Here is a 22,427-nt window from a genome sequence, read left to right on the forward strand (position 1 = left end):
ATGAAGCCAGCTCAGCTGGACTTTGGGTAGAGAAACATGTATGTAACTGAAAACAACCTAGTGACTTTTACACTATTTTAGCAAGCTTTCTGTATAATGGATCTCAATTTTGCTCTCATATAAATTAAAAATAAACTCTTACTGCAGAATGTTTATGTAACATACAACCCTAAGGAAGAAAGTTAACTTTGGGAACAGTAAAAGGCAGCCATCAAGTTCACACTATTACTTAAACTAATTTTCATGGTGGTAAATCCTTTTTCATGGTTGCAAAAGTAGCAACCATGTATTGAACATCAGATTTCAAGAACAGCTTGATCCCACCAACAGCAGAAAAGCTAAAAGGTATGTCAGACAGCTTGACATGGCTAAAAGGAGTAGATTTTATCATGTTTCCAAGTCCTCTTCTGCTAGCCACACGCACCCAGGTATGGAGCAGTATACTTCTACAGAAGTAAAACTTTAGTGTATAAAATAGCAGAACCCCAAATCCTGCTTCCTCTCCCACTTCCTTGTGGTAGGGCATGCTGCCTAACATTCATTAAGTGGGAAGATAAGTTATGCAGAACTGCAAGCAGAACTGCAAGCAAAACAGCAGAATAGCTGGTTCCTCTGTTTCTCTAGCTATATCACAAAACATACCATGTTAAAAGCCAGACAAGTGACTTCATAGCAATTAAAAAGATCACGGCTGTTACCTAGAGGACTGAGAAGTAGGCCCAGAACTTCTGAGATTTTTTTTTTTTTTTTAAAGTCACTATAACAGAAGTCCACAGGCAACAACTTTCAAGATGTTTCTTTAGTAACGCTTGTCAAGGAAAGGAAATAAAGGAGGCAAATTAGGACAATGGTGTAAGGAGATTCCTATTCAAATAGTAAACCATTAATATTCATCAAGATACTACTGCAAATAAAAATTCCTACAACAACAAGCAGAAAGTAAAAGAAGATATGCTAATTCTTCAGGACAGTCAGAACAGATGATACAGAATATTAAACATAGTAGCTCAAAATTCTCCATTTTGCCATCAGATTACACAAGCAACCTCCACAGTCAAAGAAACACAGTAAGCCAGTAACTTGTTGTCCAGGAAAAATAGTGCTATATTCATGTTCCCTCCTCTCGTTTCAACCATGCTGCACCCATCAGATTCTCTCACATTCAAAAAAAATGGTTGCAACAATCAAGCCTGAATAAAACATCTACTTCTCGTGAACACATCACGCTTTACCTGTGACAGACATTTTCACATATGTACAGCATAACTGACCTCAGCGCATACCAAAAAGATGACCTTTGCACTTACAACTGAAAATAGGGTCTTTGATCTAATTGCACTTTGGAAAGCATCAGTAAGCTGTCTTGCAGCATGAGTACTAGTTTTTAGACGGCATAATCCTTGTCCTCTCAAGTTAATTTATCATGACACAAAGAAATGGAGATCACAGTGAAGTATGCTACCAACATAAGTATGTACAGCTCCTGAAGAGCCCCAAGAACACAGTTAATACCGTATTCTATCTCATCATATTGTTATGGTTTCTGTTCTGCTGCCCAAGGCCTGCCTTTTTCAATCTGGCAAATGCTGCCTGTGTTTCAAGCCTGATTGATTTTCTCATGAATTAGCTCAGAAAATATTTATCAATCTCTTACTCTCTTAATAAAAATAAAATATGTTTCCTAAAAAAGTCTTTTACATGCAGCTTGTGTTAGAACTAGTGATTAAGTCTTTATGGCAACAGTCCCCAGACTGAAGTCCATAAAGCACTATCAAACACCTCCACATTTGACAGAGAGGATGAATGGTTTGTTGGTCCAAGAGTTTGGGGGACACCGTTCACACCACATTCATTACTTCGTAGCAAACTACTGAAGTCCTGGAACAATTTCCAGACAACGTTTTTCACTCACTTATAACCATAACGTATACAAGTATTTGTACAGGGCTAAAGTTTTTCAAATTAAGTTTTTGTTGTTAATATTGTCTTTGCCCTCAGTGTCATTATTTTTGTGATTTTTGGCAAATTCAGAAGGTAAGTGCAACCACAGAGATAAGCACAGGACACAAAGTCTGGAAATAGACTTATAAGATGGCTTGGTCTATTGCAGATAATGCTGTCAATCCAATTTCTTATAGGAGTTTGGCGAGACAATAAGCTGGAGGAAGTTACCCTGCACAGCCTCATTCTATTGTATTGCTTTACAATCTTGCAGAAAATAATGCTTCACAAGCTTATTTACGTTGAAGTAATTCTTAGATTTTTTTAAGTTTTTGTAGTAACATCTTAAATCAGAGTTTGTGTCATTGAACAGTCTGCACCACCTGTTGCTGACTGCAGCTTTTACGTCCCGACTTTGAAGAACTACAGTCTAGACAGCACTTACTTCCTTTTTTTTTTTGCACTGCCTCCTCACTATTTTTTGTAAATACCCTCTACAAACGATCAGAAGGGGACTATCCACCTCCTGCCACGGAGGAAGTCCAGAGGAAAAGTGAAAGAGCGGAACAGTCAGTACACGGTTCCACGTTTGCTCTGCAAAGCAGTGCTGCTTTTCTTCCATGGACCTGCTGACTGGAAGACCAGCGCTTCAGCAGACTTATTTAAGAGTCCTCCAGGAAGAGCTATGCTGAGCAGAGGACTCTTGGACACACGCGACGGAGCTCTGCCATCAGCTGCCTCCACAGACCACACGACACTGCCCCGAGCAGCACGTACCAGCTCCTCCGAGGCGCTGGAGGCCAAGCAAGCGGAGCAGGCACGGACGGCGGCTCCCTGCCTTCCCTCCTCCCAGAAACACGTCGCGACCTGAACTCGTCACCCGGTGGCTCCCGGCCCCTCAGACAGGAGTCCTCCCGCCCCGGGGCCTCCCTTCCTGGGAGCCGGCAGGAGCCGCCGCCGGGCCGCGGGGCGCCCCGGGCCCAGGTGCCGCAAGCACCCCGCCCTCGGCGTCCCCGAGGGAGGCGGCCCGGCCGCCGCCGAGGGCAGGAAGTCCCCCCGCCTCCACGGAGGAAGCCCGGAGCCGCCGCCCGCCTCGGGAACGGGCCCCCGCCCTCCACCGGCTCCGCTCCCGCCTCAGCGCCTGGGCCCGGCGCCCGCCCTCACCTCCTCGGCCTGCTTGCGCAGCGCCTTCTCCCGCTCGTACTGCGTGAGGAGCTGCTCGTTGTCGTCCCGCAGCAGCTCCAGCTCCACGCTGGTCTCCTGGCTGTGGGCGCACACCGAGTCCAGGTTCTCCAGGACGGCCACCACCAGCGGCATCAGCTCGGCCACCACCTCCTCGTCGTAGCGCCCGATGAGCCGCTCGAACTCGCGGTAGATGGAGCCCGCCAGCCCCGACACCCGCTCCGACATCATGGCGGGGCCGGGGCCGCCGGGGTCCTCCTGGTACACCACGCCGTCCGCCAGCTCCATGGCTGCCGGCGAGCGCCTTCCCTCTCGGGGCCCGGCGGGGCGGCAGCAGCTCAGCGCGCTCCCGGCGTCTCCTCCTCCCTCTGCGGCGGGGCCTCGCCTGCAGCCCGGGCGAGCGGGAGGCGGGGGGTGGAGAGCGGCCCTGGCGCACGGCACTGACCTCACCCGCCGCGCCGGGGCGGGGCCGCGCGTCACGCGGGAGGGCCGGGGCGGGGCGAGGCAGCCGCCCGCAGCGGCGCGGGGGGCGGGGCCTGGAGGTGAGGTCACGCGGGCGGGGCGGGGCCGGGGCGGCAGGGCGATGGCGGCCGCCCGCGCCCGTGGGGCCGCTCCCCGCGTCCCGCAGCAGCGAGGCGGCGGACGCGGAGGGCCGGGGCGGCTGCGGCCCGTTGCGGGTCAGCGGAGGAGAGGCCGAGGCGCCCGGCGGTGGGGGCGGAGGGCTGCCCTCCTGAGGAGAGAGGCGTAGGCCGTGTCAGGACCGAGGCGGGCAGTCGGCCGGTTGGGCTGCGGAGCTGGAGAAGAGGCGCTGAGGCCCACGGGCCGAGGCCCTGCGGGGAGCCAGCAGCCCGTGGAGGCCGCCTCCCGTGGGGCCGGGGAGGCGGGCCACGGGCCCAAGGGATTGCACAATTAATCTTCATCTCTTCGAATAGAAGGTTTAAGGAAATGCTATCTGACAGTTCACATGAAAGCATTATGATTTATTTATTGCACCCACAGAGGCATAAATAGATCAAGTGATTCATTTAGGGATGACTGACAGAGCTAAAACTAGATTTTAGGACTTCGCAGCTCCCAAACCGCGCTTGGGTCGGCTAAGCTCCGACAGCAAAAAGATCTTTTATTTCTAATAAGGTCCCCAGATAAATTAATATCAGAAATCCTGTTTTATTAGCAATAACACAACTTAGAAAGCATCTTGCACTTGCTAAGAGAGATTGGTTTTCCTAGGATTTGGAACAGTGAATTCCGTGCTGGATTATGTGTTTCGTCATGGGAATAATGTGAGCTATTCTAGATGGTTATGGTAAATTTGAAAACATCTACTGAGATTGAAAAGTTTTAGAGTTGTTTCACATCCCTCATTTTTATCATACAATTCATATTTGGGGAAATCATTATTTTTCATTAAGTTAAAGTATTTCATGTACAAGGGAGCAGAGGAACCCGGCAGCCCAGCGGCAGTACAGGAACAAAGGAATGAATGTTTTTAAAAAATGAAAAGCTTGAGAAGTGGTGGAACTTTAACTGTGGTGATTGCATTAATTTCCACTGGAGAGCAGTAGAAGTTTGCACTGTATTGTTTTCTCTCATTTGGACTGATTCTAAGACAGTGACTGTGCTTTAAATGCATATGCTGTGTTCTCTTTTTAGGTACTAAGCTAGTGGGTCTGTGCAGGAATGACAAGAAGAAAAGACTTCAGCCCCGTATATTGGATTTTCATGTGAGTTCTGTTTAGACATCATCCTCCTAAGCTAATATTTAACATAGTGTGGCAAGGGCATAGGTGGTTAAAGTAAAAATTTATTTATAAACATGGCAAAATGAAATAAAAGCTGTTTGCCTTTTAATTATGACCAAAAAAATTATGTCTTTCTAGCTAAAAAATGATTTTTAAAAAGACACAATGTGTACTTTCCTACTCACATCTCCTCAAGTGAAATTTTCATTTAAATTATTGGAAATGATGCCTATGAAAAGATTTTTTTTTTCATGTTTCTCTTTAGCTGTTGCCCACTGAGAAAAAAATGCAACTTCTCTGCCATGAATTACAATCTTTACTTGATGCAGGAGTGTTGAGGGAAGCTGTCATCAGAACTTCTCTCTCCCTTTAGATCATACGTAGTTTCCCATATGCCTCTGTTGTCTGTATGGCGGAAGACACTGAGAGCCTTTGGGGTGGGGGTTATTGGCTTGTGGGTTTTTTACCGAGCCTGAATAAATTGTGTAGGAAGACTGCCAACAGCCAACGTTGAGAGGTAACTCCGTTCTGCTCTCAGGACAAGGTTGGCAGGCCGTATCTAATTGCAGTGGACTTTTAACCTAGACCTCACCACATTATTCACACGTAATACTGCACAACGTGAGGACAGCTTTAAACAACTGCAGATGATTGTGAGGATAAAAATACCAATCGTCTTGAATTGTAGCAGAGATCCTTTTCTCTATGTCAAGTTTTATAGTTATTGCCATCATACTTGGCAAATTGCACAAATACATTAGCTCAAAAGACATACGTTCTGACAGATGGCAAAAATGGGTCAAGGTGTCTGCTGACAGCCTTTAAGGGAAATGGTCTCTGAGGATATACTATTTTTATCCTGTTTCTATTAGCAAAATTGGTAGATGTGGTTTTCTTTCACAGCCGGAGCGAGTCCCATCACTGAACAGGCAGGCTGCTGCCACTGGAGTTGCAGTCAGACTGATGAGTACAGGTAGAAGAGAGCCATGTGTGCTCATGGTTTATTTTTAGTCACCTGGGGGTTTTCTAACATGGATAAATGAAGTATTTAAAAAGATGAACATTACAAAAACTACCTGGGAGCCAAGTTTCAAGTGGTGTGAAAATGTATCTTATGGACGAGTCTTACCACTGTGATCACGTTTTATGGCGTGCACCTCGCAGTCAGTGTGAGGTCAGAAACTCAGTGATGGATTAAAAATAGAACAAGTTATGGAATTGTATCCTAGTTGCTTGCCAGGAGATTAAGAGACTTTGATGACCTGTTAATTTAGTAAACTAATCAAGCACATGAAACAGCACAAAAGAAACCCAGTAGTACTCGCTTTGAAGCTTGAAAGCAGTGGCTTACTTTACTAGGGTAAAATGCAATTCACACTCTTGGGGGAAGAACTGCCTAAAAAAGAAATTAGTTTTCTGGATAATAATAAAAATTATACACCTTATCCCTAGAATTAACAGTTTATTTGAAAGTAAATTGATTTGCAGTTTACCAGGGAAGAAAATTAGCCCTTGAATTGGTATGGGGTGAGAAGAGCTTAACTGGGACTTTACCCAGAGGAAGAAATTTTTGTGAAAGCTTAATTCTATGGTGCTTTATATCTTACGGTGGAACAGAAATCAAGCTAAAAACAGATGAATGATAGCAATACTTAGCTAAATGAAGAGCAGTATAACCACGAGCAAAAAAACATGTCAGACTTGCGTGTCTGGTTATAAGGAGCAAGAGGTGCACAGCACAAAATGTGAGTCCCAATGAGAACTCCCCAAACGTTCTGAGTGGTACAGATACAGGCTGTTAGCCGAGATCACGATAAAGCTGGGGCCGAAACAGCAAAGCTAGGAGCTATGTTTAAATTCTCATGAAATTTGGAGGCATTCACAGTCAGTCTTTTGCCTCAGGCCTGTTTTAAAAATCTCTACTGGTTTTCAGTAATGTGTAACTGGCTTGAGCTCAGTAATTATGCTTATTTCACTCACTGAAGAATTTGAAGGTCTTTACTTTCTCTTCCCATTATGAGTCCGTTTTTAGGAAATTATTTGTCTAGACTGACTACTTCTTTGCATTTTAGGTAAACATGTAATTTTCAATGTAATTTAGTAATTTTGGTAGAATTTTCAACCAGCAAAAAAGCTGCTCATTTATACATTACAAATAACAAGGAAGCATACTTCTGTGGTATTTCATGTACTATATAATGCACAACATGCTCTGCTAATCATGGATTAATCTCAAAAGTGACAAAGATGACCCTTATTTAATGAGGTTAAAAGACTTGGCAAAGATCACACAGCAGACCTATGGTAAAGCTGCAAATAGTGCTTGCCCACCTTATGGCAAGTCCTAAGCTTTAATCGTTAAATGACATAGTTTTAACGAGACTGTAAATAGATGTCCTATTGCTGCTTTTAAGTGACTATTTTTCTAAACATTCTGTTTCTAGAGACCTTTTTCTATTTTTAAATCTTATTTTGCCTTAGTGAGGATTACAGCATTAGAGTTTGTAATAGCGGTATGAAATGTCTTAAATAAATGTGTATTGAAACAACAGAATATAGTGGATTGACATGATTAGGAGAATGCTCAGAAATTCTAAGTCCAAAATAACTTCAAGGGGGACTTGCTAGAATATACAATGCTGTGGTTTTTAAAACATCTTTCATTAAATCAGAGACGTTGGAGAAATGAGTACTTCATAGTATGATCATAGCTGGGAAAAAAGCCCCCTGAATGCTAGTAAACAGGTTGCATGAATAGATGCCAGATCTAGATTATCCCACCAGAACTAAAAGTAGGGCATGGATGTGTGACGGACTGTAGCGAAGAAAAGGGATTCCAAGTAAGGAAAGTCATGCTATCAAAAAGCTGAACTTATCCCTGTTAAGCAGCAGCTAAGTCCTGCCCAGAGGGAAGTGAATTCCACATTATTTTGCTTTCAAGAAGAGCCAGGGAGTAGAGCCCAGGAAGTTCATCCCAGTTTGAGAAACAAAAACAGGACAAGCGCAGATTTCCTCTCAGCAGGACGTGCTGAGAACGCAAGAATCGGGCGCCCAGATGTTTTATCCTCGGATCTCTCCAAGGGAATAAAATGCTCAAGGCAAAACAGTTCAGTGGTAAATTGTTGAAGGGTGTTTTGACTCGGAGATCTAAAACAGTCTAGGCAGCAAAACCCCCCTGCCTTCTTTAAAGAGGAAACTTAAAGAAAACAGAACAGTATGATAATGAAATTTTTATTTAAATATTTTTGTGTGCCTTTTGTTAAATACACAATGAGATTCAGCAGCTAAGACTTAAATGCTTAAAAAGGCATTTCCCTAGCATCTTCACTTTAAATAACTCGGGAAAGAGAAAATCAGTAGATGATGGTGTAGACCAACAGCAAGTGTTCCGAGCTCGGAGCAGACGGAGGCGAGGCGGCGGTGCGCGCCGTCGGAGACGGGGAGAGGTCGGTCCCACAGGCCGGGGCCGCCGGCGGGAGATGAAAGGGGAAGGCGGAACCAAAGCCCATTAGCGGATTAGGAGAAAAGGTGCGGGCCGACACCGATCGCGAGGTCCCGGGAAGGGTTAAGGGCAGCCCAAGCGCGGAGGGCGGTGGGGGGGTCTCCGGGACCGGCGGCGTCCCCTGCACCGGCGGCGGCTGGAACGGCGACACCCGCCCGCGGGACCTCCCGCAGGGCCCGGCCCGGCCCAGCGCCCCCTGCAGGCGGGAGGCCGCCCCGTCGCCATGACAACCGGCCGCCCCGAGGCGGCGGCCCGCGGGGGCGGCTTAGGGCTAAGCCGCGGCTGGGCCGGCAGCGGCCGCCGCGACGGGCCGCCAGAGCCAGCGGGGCCGGCAGCAGGTGAGACGGGGCGGCGGCAGGGGCGCGGGGGGGGGGGGTGCTGGGGAGAAAAGCGGCGGCGGTGGGGAGCAGGAGGCGGGGCGGGGGGGACGCCCGGCCCGGGCACCCCCCGGTTCGGCGGGGCACAGGGGCGGCGGGAAGGGCCTCTTCGCCCCGCCTCACCTCGCCTCACCTCACCTCACCTCACCTCACCGCGGGCAGGGGCTAAACGCAGACCCCTTTCAGCGCTTTCCTACCATACTGAAGCAGCACCAACTGCTGCGTCCCGCGTCGCGCCCAGTGGCATCCAGCCTCCCCGGGCGGGCTTCCCCTCGCCTGTGTGTGTGTGTATGTATGCATCTGTACATACCTGTATACATATATATGTGTACACACGTAGACACGCACTTGCAGCAAAACAGTGTTCCAAAAAAGCCCCCCGATAATATTGGTTTACAGATGAAAATGATGCATATGGATTTATTCAGCCTACTTTGCCCTAAACTGCGGGCAGCAGGCTCCCACGCTGCACTTGGAGATGTGTCTGTGAGAGTCTTTACCTTCCATTCCACTTAAAGCTTTCCTGATTTTAATATTTGCTAATTGCTTGTTTCTATATGTGGCACATTGTTATTGTTTTAAATTTACTCTTGTAGCACTTGTGAAAACCCGAGTACAGTGACTGATTTATCAAATCGGTGCAGATCATGGGTTAATGACCTTCAGATGTGGCCGATTTAATTATAATTATAGCTGATATTACACGCGATACAGGGCTGTGATTGCACTTGCCTGCTGGTCGTGGAATAATGACTTTTATTCCCTTCCTCATTAGGACAATGGCTTCTATCTCTGAGCGCACGTTCATCGCCATCAAGCCTGACGGAGTCCAGCGGGGACTGGTGGGAGAAATCATCAAGCGGTTTGAACAGAAAGGATTCAAGCTGGTGGCCATGAAATTAATACATGTAAGGTTTCCTTAATTTGTATGTCTCCTTTTTTATATAAATGGCAGCCTTAAAATAGAGCAGCATGCTATAATGACAAATGTAGTCTTCAGAACCATTAAACCTGAAATTTTGAGAAGTCTGTCTTTGAATATTTGGAAAAGTTCCAATTCCCAGCTCTGGCTAAATGCTTTAGACATGCTAAGCACGCTAATTTTAGTAACTTCATGTACTTAATCTGAAGAGAATATTCTTTTAAGTGCATCCTATACCTAATAAATATCTCTGAATATCTTCAGCAAATACCTGGTCACATAAGCTGTCTATATTGGCAAAAGATACTTTGCTAAGTTCAGCTGTGATTAAAGCAAACAGTTCAAATTCATGTCGACCAAAAGTACTTCTAGGAAGATGCTAGAAATGCTGAATTTTCAAGTGCGTGCCAGTTTTAGGATTAATAGTGCTCTGTGGTTAATCTATGTGATTTCAGTATGCTCTTAACTTCTTACAGTAAGCTTTTTTTGTTTGGTTGGTTGGTTCTTAATGCAGGCCTCTGAAGACCTTCTGAGAGAACACTACATTGACCTAAAAGACCGGCCGTTCTATGATGGTCTGGTGCAGTATATGCACTCCGGACCTGTTGTAGCTATGGTGAGTTCTTAAAAATGAAGTTCAGCTAAGAAAAATATGCTGTTTAATTGTCTTAGCTGCAATAAGATTGTGTTACCTATTGAATTCTAGTTTACTTCTTTTAAAAGGACTTTAAAACCTAGATTCAAATACTGTAATTAGGAAGATGTGCTGTGAATTCCTTTTTATTTAATCTTTTTTCATAATCTTCCGCTCCTTTGAGTCAGTATGTTGAGGAAGAGGGCAGGGGTAAAGGGGGAGCCAAAGCTGGGACCTTGAGAAACAGCAAACCTGCACAAAAAACCCACTAGGAAATGCCACGTATTAAGCAAGCTGAAAACTGATGGTGGAATATTTTTACTATACTCCTAAGCTGTAGTAACTTTGAAAATCTTTTCAGTCTAACTTCATTAGAAGGGATTTTCTCTTTTTTTGTGTGATAGTGTATTTGTAAAATAGTTGAGCTGGAGGTCTAGATCTTCAGTGGGCAGACAGCTTTGTAAGGCTGTTTACCATATTGAGATTTAAAACTGTCCTCTTCCCATCCTTGATGAGGAAAGGTATTGTGCAGAAGGAGGTAACTTCAACAGATGCTTCAAGAATCTGACAGAAAAATTGGAGATAAAATATGTCTTGCTATTAGGAATATTTGGATGGTGATTTGTGCCATGATGGACAGCATTGTGTAATTCTGGAAGGTATGATTAACTCTTGCTACTTTACCTACCGCTAAGATTTAATAATCTCAATGGATTTTTTTTTTTTTTTTTAAGGTGTGGGAAGGTCTTAACGTGGTTAAGACTGGAAGAGTGATGCTGGGGGAAACTAATCCATTCGATTCAAAGCCTGGCACTATTCGCGGTGACCTCTGCGTTCAAGTTGGAAGGTATATTTTGAAACTTTTGATATCGCCTAAAGACACTAAATGTCCAGTGGTATGTCATGATAGATGTAGGAACTGTGCTCTATCTTATGCACGGAGCTGCCATTCCCTGTGCCCATGTAACGTTACGATCAAAAGATGGAACTCGAATTGTGGTCTTCCCCATTGACAAAAATGATGAGCAAAGCTGGGACTGCATACTCCGTGCCTGTTACTACTTTACAATTACTTACAACTTCTCTCCATAATGGACACCACTTCAAAAAGCAAAGCTTGCTTTGCTTTGCGTTTGAGGATTGTATTACTTTTACATCTACCTTTTTTTTTGCCTAGGAACATCATTCATGGAAGTGATTCTGTAGAAAGTGCTGAGACAGAGATCAGTTTATGGTTCACTCCTGAAGAACTGGTTGATTACAGAAGCTGTGCTCATGAATGGATCTATGAGTAAAACTGAGCCTATACCTTCTGATATCCTTAGTGTCTGTAAACAGCTGCTAGCCTCTAGCTTTTTTAAAGCTCTTCATATAAACTGGTAGAAACCTGTCTCGGAAATCTGTGAGATTGCTCTGTTGTGAATATTAAATATAGTCAGTGTTTGCTGCTGCTTTGGTTAAAAAGCTGTCAAGTTATAGATGGAATTGTACTTTTAAAAAGCTGCTTCTGGGGGTGAAAGATATGAGATTAAAACACGGAGCATATAACGCCTATATTTTCCTGAAACACTCTGTAGTCAAAGAGGGTATTTTGGTAAAGAGAAAAAAATCTGGTAAAAATTTATTTGGTAAATAAATACGTAAATGGCTCAGTGTCAAAGGTTAATGTTAAAATGTTAGGGGACAACTGGTGGTATGTAAATATATTGATAGTGTGCCCAAATGTTGAGGATTGAGCTTGATATCAAGAGAATCCCCATGCCCAAAACGGCTGTAGAAAAAAGCTTCTTTATTTCTCTCTCCAGAATGCACTATGCCTGTACACAGAGCACAGCTTTGATTAAAATGGGAACTTTCCTCTAGATTGACACTGTTTCAACTTGCTTTTTTTTTCCCCACGCGGGATTTATTTAGCATTTTAAGGAAGGATTAATAGGCCAGGCTTTCTGAAATGCCCTTTTATGTGAAAAGAAGATTAATGTGAGGATGGGTGAGGGTGATCTGCCTTCAGCCACTTTACTGTAGCAGTCCTCTGACATTGCACAGAGCAACAGAGTGATGTTTGCTTTAGTGACTGAACAGCTGATAATTTAGCTATGTTCTCATTTGTGTTCTTTCCTTAATAGTTGTAACTACAAAGCAAGCTGCTCTTGGATAAGGTATTTCAGAAGTGACTGTAGCTTTTTTTTTTAATTTATTTAATCATGTAAGGAAATACAGTCATAATGTTAAATGTTTTTCAGTAGAAGTGTCTGCTTCTATCAGAGAAAACTATTGGCCTCTTGCAGAAATTTTAACAAATATTCACTAGCTGTACTGGATGAAGAACAAGAAATGTGTTGGGGTCAATATTATGTGTTTATTTACCTGCAACATTTTATTCATTGAAAGCAAGAGTTTAATGAAATTAGTTGTTCAAACTCCTATATTTTTTTCCTACGGTGAGTTCTTGTTTCAAATACTAAACTGTGCAATGAATGTTGAATTCAATGCTTAACGATACTTTATGAAGATATCTAACTCCTAAAAAGAGATGGTGCAAAATAAAACAACATTTGCTGTTTCTTAAGTGAAATAAAAGGAAATTTTCATTACATTGTCTTAGAGCTAATTAATGACTATAAGGAGAGGGAACAAATTCCCTAGCTACCAAACTGTAGGTGAGGTTGTTAGCATCTCTTCTGAAAATACTCAGTGCTGTGGAAGATAAATAATTAACTTAAAGGTTGTTAGAGAAGGGGGAACATGTGACAAACCTGTGCACGAGATGAGTACTCTCCAGTTCCATTTTTGCTTAAAGGATTACTTGAGGTTTCTTTTTCTTGATTTGCTTACTACAAAACAGAGAAATTTGGGTTATCTGGAGATGTGGGGGTTGTCAGAAAGCTACTGATTAGTACTTCTAATGCGTTTAGACTGAGAGGAGGTGGAGGGCAGCCCTCTCTGGGAAGAGATGCAGTATTCCTGCACATCTGAGATGCCTGAGTGAGCGTGTCCAGTTTCACTAATTGTAAGTGGCCCCTCAGTAAGAGACTGCCGACAATAAGTACTGCAAAGGGTATTTCTTCAGTATTAGAATTGTAGTGGTGGTATATAACTAGCTCAGGAAGATAAAATGTGTTTTGTAAATTCGTAAAGTACCAAGTAGTAAACATAGTAAGTAACAACACTCTTCCTAATTCTCATTGTGATGCGGGTCCAGGGACTGTGGAGTTTTACACCTGCGTTTTGACGCTTTGCAGCTTCCATCTTCCTGTATCCCAACAAAAGAAATATCACCGATAACTTTCCTAGCTTATGGATCCTACGTCACTTTTCTGTGAGAAATGTAATTTCAAGCAGCTGTAAGGCATACTGCTTGGGTCAAGGTAGGTTGGCAGTAGCACTGTTAGTGAGCAGGCTGCAGGGATATCTCTGAAAATAGAAAAGCAAGTACCTCTTAGTAAAAAATGATTTAGTGCGGTTACAGAATCGCAGAATCACAGAATCGTGTAAGTTAGAAAAGACCTTTAAGATCACCAAGTCAAACCGTTAACCTAACACTACCAAGTCCACCACTACACCATATCCCTAAGCACCTCATCCAAACATCTTTTAAATACCTCCAGGGATGGCGACTCAACCACTTCCCTGGGCAGCCTGTTCCAATGCTGGACAACCCTTTCAGTGAAGTAACATTTCCTAATATCCAGTCTAAACCTCCCCTGGCGCAACGTGAGGCCATTTCCTCTCATCCTATCACTTGTTACCTGGGAGAAGAGACCGACCCCCACCTTGCTACACCCTCCTTTCAGGTAGTTGTAGAGAGCAATAAGGTCTCCCCTCAGCCTCCTCTTCTCCAGGCTGAACAACCCCAGGTCCCTCAGCCGCTCCTCATCAGCCTTGTGCTCCAGACCCTTCACCAGCTTCGTTGCCCTTCTCTGGACACGCTCCAGCCCCTCAATGTCTCTCTTGTAGTGAGGGGCCCAAAACTGAACACAGTATTCGAGGGGCGGCCTCACCAGTGCCGAGTACAGGGGGACGATCGCTTCCCTGGTCCTGCTGGCCACACTGTTTCTGGTACAAGCCAGGATGCCATTGGCCTTCTTGGCCACCTGGGCACACTGCCGGCTCATATTCATCCGGCTGTCGATCAAGTTAGTTAAACATCCTTAATCTTTTCACTGTGGAAAAGGCTTACGCCCCCGTTGCTGCAACTGAAAGTTAATAACCCTCCAAGGCGGCTTCCGAGGGGGTGAAGGCGACAGGTGCCGCCGGCCGTTCGGCACAGCCCGGCCGACAGCTGCCCGCAGCCCGGCGAGGGGCCCGCGGCCAGGCCGGCTGCCAGGCGCGGCGGGGGCTCGGCGGCAGCTGGGCCGCACCCCGTCGGGCGCTGAGGGAGCGCCGCGGCCGCCGCCAGGCCCAGCAGCAGCGTCCCGCCGGCCGGCCCGGCCCGCACCGCGGCCCCGCGGGCTGGCGGGTGTGGGCGGGCGGGCGCCGAAGCGAGCCCCCAGCCCCGCCAGGCCCGCCCCCAAGCGCCGCAAGCCGGGCGGCTCCTCCTCTCCGCAGGGCGGGGGATCCGGCGACCGCCCGCTTCCTCCTCCTCTTTCTTCGGCGGCTGCGGTGCGGGCGGTAGCGGCTGCGGGAGCTCCGGCGAGGTGAGGCGAGGGCCGGGCCTCCGCACCCCCCCCCCCCCCCCCCGGGCCGCTTCGTGAGGGGAGGCCGAGGGGTGCGCAAAACGGCGGCCGCCGCATGGCGGACCGGCCGCCACAGCCCCGGGCGCGGCGACGGCCTGCGGGCCTCGCCTCAGCGAGCGGGGAGGGGCGGGAGCGGGGCCCCGCGGGCTGAGCGGAGCGCGGCAGGGCCGGCGTCGCCGGGCGCGGGGGGGGGGGCACAACGCCAGCCCGGTGCCACGTGGGCCTGGGCGGGCCGGGCCGGGCCCCGCCATGGTGGGGCGGCCGCCGGCTCCCTCCGACCTTGAGGCGGCGGCGGGGGACGGCGGTGCCGAGGCTGACGCCTGCGTGTCCTTCTGCCCCGCAGCGCGATGGCTGCCAACTGCGAGCGCACCTTCATCGCCATCAAGCCCGATGGGGTCCAGCGGGGGCTGGTGGGAGAGATCATTAAGCGGTTCGAGCAGAAAGGCTTCCGGCTGGTGGCCATGAAGTTCGTGCACGTAAGTCTCCGAGGCCGGGGAATCGCCCCTGCGCCGGCTCTGCCCTAAACACTTTCCCTCACCTGCCAGAGTAGGTACTTAAATATATATATCTTCCTATGCGGCTTTTCCTGCATCAGAGTGGGCATCTGATGCTGAATTTGCACAAGTACAAATCTGGAAGTACAGGATCACTCACCAGGCCAAGCTTCCTGGCAATCACAAACGTTTGATCTCTGCCATTTCCCAAGGAAACAAAATTTGCTTGTATGGCTTAATGTAACCTAACTGAGAGCGCCAAAATGACCTTGACTGAAAGGTTGTATCGGGTAACATCATCCAGACATCTTGCACTCAGCTCACTGCTGAGGATTACTGTAATGCAAAGAAGTAATTTTGACAGCTCGCAATACTGACTACTACAAAGAAAGATGATGTGTCATGCACTCCTAATTTTACATTAGGCACTTTCACTGAAACCTGTAATGGCAGCAGTGTTGATAATATTAATGACTGGTGAATCCAGTCACTAATGCTGTAGTCTTACAGCAGTAACAGTTTTTGTGGTATGATATTTTGAAAGTGATATTTAATGTCACATCTATCCTTTTAAAGGCCTCCGAAGACCTTCTCAAACAACATTACATTGACCTCAAAGACCGACCATTCTACCCCGGTTTGGTTAAATACATGAACTCTGGACCTGTTGTGGCCATGGTAAGTGACTTGATTTTACTTAAAGACTACTTTTTTGAATATATTTGCTTTGTGCTGTAAATTATTTTAATATATTCAGATACAGTGTTACAGAAACACTTTTTCAAACTACCCAGTTCTGACAGTGGCAAAAGAAAACCAAAATTAAAATGAAGACAATCAAGTAAGAAGTTATTATTAACAAGAAGGAAAGTGTGCATGTATAAAATGTATATTAAAATGCTTAACATGGATTAAGCAAAATTCCTGAAAGCCAGTCCTCTGCACTGAAGAATCATTTGGGCAAAAAAGGGTCAGGGCTTTCCCCTAGAAACCCATCTCTGTGTCATTTTTTTTTGCACTCCCCCCAAAACAGTAACATTGCCCCCGGCAGTGTCTGCTCCTGACTGTGTACATAACGAGGAGCACCTGCAACTCGCTACAGAAAGGGTTCCAAGTTGGCTTTGTACCTCAGTTAACTCTGAGGCTAGGTAATGTATCTCCTTCACTGGAGGGACAACATTGATAGTCTTTTTTATAATCATTTTTAAACTGAAAGTTATTAAAAAAACTAGGGATTTTTTTTCCCTAGTCTTTACAGGCCTAAGAGAGTCTAGGCTAGATTGATTTTTTTTTTTTTTTTTTAGTGGTAGAGCCCTTATTTCTTTGCAAAGTATGTTATTAACAAAGATTAATCTTTGCTATTTTGTATAAGCATGGATTAATAGGATTTATTTGTCTTTTTTCCTTAAGGTATGGGAAGGACTCAACGTGGTTAAAACTGGGAGAGTAATGCTAGGGGAAACAAACCCTGCTGACTCAAAGCCTGGTACCATCCGTGGCGACTTCTGCATTCAAGTAGGAAGGTTTGTGCTCAGTTTGTTATCAGTCGAGATTAAAGATGCAGTGTTAGTAGTCTTTTATTCCAGAAAGTCAAAATTGTTGGTTGATACCCTAGTCTCATGGTATTTTATTTGCAGGTCACAGTCCGTAACTGCTACTTAAGAAAATGGCTTGGTACAAAACTGACTTTTTTTGAAATATCAGCTCCTCATCAGAGCCTCATGTAAGATGAGTCAGTGGCTCGTGTAGTGAAGTAGCCCTAGTCACCCTACTAGGCTTCATTCACCCTGCTAGGCTTAATTAGCTCTTATGGTGGGGGTATTTGAATACTGTCCCTGAAGGAGTAGTCTTGCAGCTCTAGATGCTTCATCCACGTTTTTGCATATTGAGAACTACTAGTTGCTGAAAGTGTTTTTATATGGAAAAATGCCTTTGTCTCCTTCCACAGAAACATCATCCATGGCAGTGACTCCGTAGAAAGTGCGCAGAAGGAGATCAACCTGTGGTTCAAACCTGCAGAGCTCATTGACTTCAAATCTTGTGCACATGACTGGATCTATGAGTGAAATGAGTTTCCACAATGAATTGTGCCTTCTTAACACATCATCTCATTCCAGCTATTGACCTGGGAGCAATTATCACCACAGTTATCTTAGTCATTTTCAGCACTGTCAAATAAATGGATATGAACTAATCTGTTGTGGTGCATTCACTGTAAAAGAGACTACTGTGTTCAGATAGGCAACATACGTCATTTTACCCAGTCATTCGATGTTTTCCTCTTGTAGAAGGAATAGTTAACACAAACTTCCCTGTACAGGCCTATCAATAAAAATTCAGTGACTTCTGTTCATTGCAAAGTTGCTTTGAAGACGACTGAAATACAGTACAGTTGCAAAGCCAACTTGCAGAGGGAGAGTTGAAGGGATGCTTGAGCTACTTCCAACAGAACTGAACTAGATGAAAAACACGTGACCCCCTGACAAAACTTCCCTCCCTATACAACTATTAATACCAACTGTGAAATATGAGACCAAGTGCAAAGCTTGCTCTCTATTAAATGCTTCTCTACTGCCACCTCTGTCTCGTATTAAAAACCTTACCTTGTGCTCCAAGCCTCTCGTGTTATTTGTGCTCAGACTAACATACCCGCTTACTTAAAACATTCATGGTTTTGCAAACTGGGGATATTTTAATCTGCATTCTCTTACGAGAGAAACAAGCTGGGATGCATTTATGTATGTGCCACAGAGTGCCGTTTAAACAAAACAATCGCTATTCAGAAAAAGGCTTTTTATCATTTTTATTTTGTGTAAAAAAGGCAAATTTAGTGAATTATTTTCATCTTGTACACAAAGTTATAATTTTAATGCTTTTCACATCCATGCTGAAAATCTGCAGTCTCGTAAAAATGAAAGTAACATGAATTTCTCCAAAAGCATTTTTTTTTTTTCACTTAGGTACATTGCATGAGAAAGCTTTAAATACTCTCTCATTGACCACACAAATTACCAAGAAAATAAAAGATTAAATTTGTACAGATATTGATCTATATATCAAATACATACAGAAATGATGTAAAAACCCTATTTGTTTCGTCTTGATTCCTGCCCCAACATTCTCCCAGGGGCCAAAGCTGATGCCTTTTTTGTATAAATGGCTGTGGCTTTTTGTTTTAAATATGAAAATTAAAAGGAAGAAAAATTCAGTTTAAATCACAGTTTTTTAAAATCCCTTCCCAATAAAGGATTGTTACCAAATATATTAGCACCATCGTACAAATATTGACGGGAGAGGGTATTCACATCACATAAAACAACAATAAAAAAACAAACAAACACTGAAACCCGTGTTAGTATCCGTAGAACAAGGAATTTGTAACTGCTTTAGCTTTCCTCAGATGCAGCAAGGAAAAGGTTAAAGAGTTGTAGTTAAAATAACATAAAAATCAAAGATCAGCAGAAAGATTTTGAGCAATAAAAGAAGGGTAGCTGCAAAGTAAGGTACATAACTTGCGCTACCTTACGGTTATAAAAACCTGCTATGCCAAATACTGAAATTAGTTTGACCCCACTGAAGGTTTCAGATGTCCAACACTTTGCTGCTCTTTTAGCCAAGTAACACAGCTTAGAGTAAAACAAAGATAAAAACACCTACAGCCATGTTACTGACAGATGCTTTACAAATACAGTGAAGCCTATACTATGGGCACCACAGCCAACAGGTAACCCACTCTTTGAAGAGACCATTCTCTAAATACCTGGCGGAATTTTGCTCAGGTTTTCCTTAAACCTCTCCCTAAGCAAGTGACTTCCATTAGTTCTTTATGTGGTTTGCTTAGGACAGATTTCACTGTACTTGACAATTACACAATTAGGTGTATTTTGAATTCAGAAACACAGGAGAAATTTCACCCATAAATCTCAACACGCAACTCCTACTGAAGTCACATGTGTATCTGAGAATGCATGTCAATTCACAGACTTTAGTGTTTAATGAATAAAATACCTATTTTTAAAGAACATTATAAAGACTGACAGACTTCAAATCCGACTCTTACGTTTCTTCAACACAGGAAGTGTGTTCAACTTAAGTGCTAATCTTCCCTCTTGACATTTGAAGACAATAACTCAGAAATCAGGTATGAGCCTGGACAATACACAGAAGCCCAAGGTTTAGTGACTTGGCAATATACGTTGCTCATGACTAGCCCAAGCCTTCACATTATGAAACACAAATTAATGCAGCAGTTTTTTCTACTTAAGTCAGAAGCTACTGATGAGAGAAGAAAGCAGGATTGTGCCAACCTTTTTTCAGCTGACTGGGACAATCTGCAAGTTGTTGCATTAAAATCAACAGTGATGCACTTACCAAACCAAATCAATGCTTGCAGAGCTGGATTTTACAGCAGGTTCAATTGAGAACACAGGGAAAAAATATAGCCAAGGCTCAAAGTGTCACTACGATGGCCTCTAATCCTACTTCTCAAATCCAGGCTGTTCAAAAGAAACGTCATGGGTGGGTCAGATTCTGAGAGAATGTATTTGAAGTCTACCAAGCCTGACAAAGTCCTTTTTATGGCTATTTTAGAGAGCTAAAATGTCTTTACCACCTGAAGTTACAGATACTTATAATCTGATAACCAGATTCTGTCAATACAAGAAGCTGTTGTTAAAAAGGGGTCATTATTTAAGAAATTTTACCAGTAAGGGAGAAAAGAATTCCAGACATTCCTACACTATACAGGACATTTTTTACTTCCAGTAGTAAATACAAAACTTTACATAATTAACCCCTCTTGCATAGAATGAGGTAAACCTGTGCATATTACCAATACTATGTACCCAAAGTTAGAGCAATATTTTAGAAAATAATCAAATTGCTGGTTTTCAACTTTCTATGCACTGTTTTTTTTAAGCTCAAACAACAATATACAAAAATGGTCTCCTGGGGCTCTGTGGGTTGATATCCTTAAAGCATTTCTTAGGCTGTAGGAACACAGACGTTAATAATTTTGATTAATTTTTTTTTTTAAGCCCTAATTTATGGTCAAGAGTCAGATGATCATTGTACTGCTCTGAAGGGGACCTGCTAAGACCCAGAAGCACTTATAGAACATATGCAGTTAATTCCTGAGAGTTTAGTTAATGAACCTTACTGGTAAAAGCTAAAGCTCTTGATGCACATTTTTCCAGTCACAGCTCTGCAGGGCTGATTAACCATTTTACTAATCAACTCCATGAATGTGATAATTTACAAAAATGTACAAAGTTCAAAAATACAGAAAGACAAAATCCAAATTATTAAGAGCTCATGCTAAAATACTTTGTATTTTACTGGTAGTCATTTTCACCCTTTTATATGACTTCGGCCTTTAAAAAATCTGGACAGTTAAGCAGGTGAGGCTAATGGGATACCTGAAGTGAGACACAAGGATTCCAGGCAATAAGCAAATCCAGTTTATGAATTATATACTAGACAGAATATGATTTATATACTGTTCTCAAGTCTCAACTTCCATATTACACTATTGCAGCAAGAAAAGAATATTGCAGGCTGTGCAGAACTGAACTCATTTTTTTAATCTGCAATGTATGGCTCCTTTTAGCTCACCTGAAACCACGTGGAATATCGGTTTTGAATGTTCACAAATAAATATTTAAGATGGTAAGGAAACATCTAGGTCTTCCTGAATGGAAGAAAATAATCAGAAGAATACTCAGAAGTTCCTTCCCACTACCAAGGGAGGCCTGAGTTACTGTCCATCTAAGTTTTTTCTTTAGTCTAAATTCCTAGCTAAAACTAGTCTTCCAAATGAGGGAATTTTCTGAAGTTCCAGTTTGGCATAGGGCTCTGTAAACATTTGCTGAAGCATTCCAAGACTACAGACATTCATGACCAGACAAGAGCTTTATAGTCCCAATCCAATGCCCGCTGCAGTCAATGGAGACAAGGCTATTGATATTAATGGGCACTGAATCAGACCCTAAGGAACTTTTTTTTTAAAAAAAATTCTTATATATAAAAAAAAGAAGTATTTTAAACTAAATAAAAACATCTTGAAAAGTTAAAATCTTCCTCAGGCGATGGCTCCATTGCAATTGGGGCTACTCACTGAGTAGAGCTTTACAGGATTACCTTCCACATACAATTTATGCCTCTAAATTAGGGCTTAAATGCCTTATTTTCACAATAAAAAAAACACAGAGGCGTGACCAGTGCAGTTCACAAGAGTCTAAAAGTCTCCCAACTTGTACCAAAAAGGTTCATTTGTTATGACAGTTCATTTGTATTTGCAACTATATCTTCCTCCAACCGCTTCCCACAATCATGCTAATTAAACTTTAATCTTACCAAAAAATTAGAATTTCAGTTCTTGTTAACAATGCACAATAAATCTGAACTTGAAAATATTACAAAATTCTTTCAAAAGCTTCAAATACAACACAAAAGTGTCCATTTTTGTTTTTAATAAATTGAAAAATCTTTTTCACTAAAATAGTTTCCCCGCCCTTCCAAAAAATTCTGAACTGAGTCTAACTCATCTACAGTTAGCAAAGTGCCCCAGGTACAGTCACCTGAACTGTACCATCGAAGTGGGAACAAAATCAGTCAGTCCTGGAAAAAGGCTCTTTTCCTATCACCAATACTCTGCCCCTCACTTTTCTGAGCTGCCTTATGGTTCTTGTTTGATGTAGTAACTGGCAGATCCGTTGCTTTCCTGATCAGATGCTCCTTGAAGGAAGCTATACTCTTCTCCATCTAGCAACTCCTCCTTCAGCTGCAATGAAGTAACTAAAAATAAAAGATGAACATTAAAGATCTATAAAATTCAAAGTACAACTTTTCCTTAAATTTACTTCATATTAAATTGAGAACAGACCCTAGATTTCCCATTTTCTTAAATCCTGCATTTTAGTGATTCTTCTTTTCACACTCAGTATCCCACAGAAAGCA

The 22,427-nt window shown here is 43.7% G+C and overlaps 4 protein-coding genes across 22 annotated transcripts in view; 2 read left to right on the top strand and 2 right to left on the bottom strand.

Moving 5' to 3' along the window:
- Nucleotides 1-3,563, bottom strand: part of SPAG9 (sperm associated antigen 9) — a 68,437-nt gene extending 64,874 nt beyond the window's left edge. For both annotated transcript variants that reach the window (XM_075519184.1, XM_075519183.1), the window contains exon 1: nucleotides 3,106-3,563. In XM_075519184.1, the coding sequence (XP_075375299.1) occupies nucleotides 3,106-3,411 (306 nt within the window). In that variant the 5' untranslated portion in view covers nucleotides 3,412-3,563. The remainder of the gene's footprint in view (nucleotides 1-3,105) is intronic.
- The window catches only part of LOC142417888 (nucleoside diphosphate kinase-like), a 180,616-nt gene extending 168,454 nt beyond the window's left edge, over nucleotides 1-12,162 (top strand). The window contains exons 2-6 of one of the 2 annotated variants that reach the window (XM_075519028.1): nucleotides 8,599-8,705; nucleotides 9,520-9,652; nucleotides 10,181-10,282; nucleotides 11,035-11,147; nucleotides 11,478-12,162. In XM_075519028.1, coding sequence (XP_075375143.1) covers nucleotides 9,524-9,652; nucleotides 10,181-10,282; nucleotides 11,035-11,147; nucleotides 11,478-11,595 — 462 coding nt within the window. In that variant the 5' untranslated portion in view covers nucleotides 8,599-8,705; nucleotides 9,520-9,523 and the 3' untranslated portion in view covers nucleotides 11,596-12,162. Of the gene's footprint in view, nucleotides 1-8,311; nucleotides 8,394-8,598; nucleotides 8,706-9,519; nucleotides 9,653-10,180; nucleotides 10,283-11,034; nucleotides 11,148-11,477 lie in introns of those variants that run through there. The other variant, XM_075519029.1, reaches the window with a different exon arrangement.
- A 2,616-nt stretch (nucleotides 12,163-14,778) lies between these two features.
- Nucleotides 14,779-17,664, top strand: LOC142417889 (nucleoside diphosphate kinase). The gene is made up of 5 exons (XM_075519030.1): nucleotides 14,779-14,937; nucleotides 15,320-15,452; nucleotides 16,047-16,148; nucleotides 16,881-16,993; nucleotides 17,419-17,664. Exons 2-5 carry the CDS (start codon nucleotides 15,324-15,326, stop codon nucleotides 17,534-17,536), a joined length of 462 nt encoding a protein of 153 aa, XP_075375145.1. The 5' UTR covers nucleotides 14,779-14,937; nucleotides 15,320-15,323; the 3' UTR covers nucleotides 17,537-17,664.
- A 600-nt stretch (nucleotides 17,665-18,264) lies between these two features.
- MBTD1 (mbt domain containing 1) overlaps nucleotides 18,265-22,427 on the bottom strand; it is a 41,202-nt gene continuing 37,039 nt past the window's right edge. For 12 of the 17 annotated variants that reach the window (XM_075519010.1, XM_075519015.1, XM_075519021.1 and 9 more), the window contains one exon: nucleotides 22,127-22,265. Coding sequence is in view for 5 of the 17 variants with exons in the window: in XM_075519026.1 (XP_075375141.1) it covers nucleotides 22,147-22,265 (119 nt within the window). In the remaining 12 variants the exon portion in view is untranslated. Of the gene's footprint in view, nucleotides 22,266-22,427 lie in introns of all 17 variants that reach the window. The other 5 variants (XM_075519026.1, XM_075519023.1, XM_075519022.1 and 2 more) reach the window with 1 other exon arrangement.

The sequence above is a fragment of the Mycteria americana genome, chromosome 16 (genome assembly GCF_035582795.1).
Source record: "Mycteria americana isolate JAX WOST 10 ecotype Jacksonville Zoo and Gardens chromosome 16, USCA_MyAme_1.0, whole genome shotgun sequence".
Classification (NCBI taxonomy): domain Eukaryota; kingdom Metazoa; phylum Chordata; class Aves; order Ciconiiformes; family Ciconiidae; genus Mycteria; species Mycteria americana.

What these genes read in the sequence shown, in the direction of transcription:
- LOC142417889 (XM_075519030.1), top strand. Translation starts at nt 15,324, where the DNA reads ATGGCTGCCAACTGCGAGCGCACCTTCATCGCCATCAAGCCCGATGGG. An exon ending in TGGCCATGAAGTTCGTGCAC is followed by an intron (nt 15,453 to 16,046) that starts GTAAGTCTCCGA and finishes ATCCTTTTAAAG; the next exon opens with GCCTCCGAAGACCTTCTCAA. An exon ending in TTCTGCATTCAAGTAGGAAG is followed by an intron (nt 16,994 to 17,418) that starts GTTTGTGCTCAG and finishes CTCCTTCCACAG; the next exon opens with AAACATCATCCATGGCAGTG.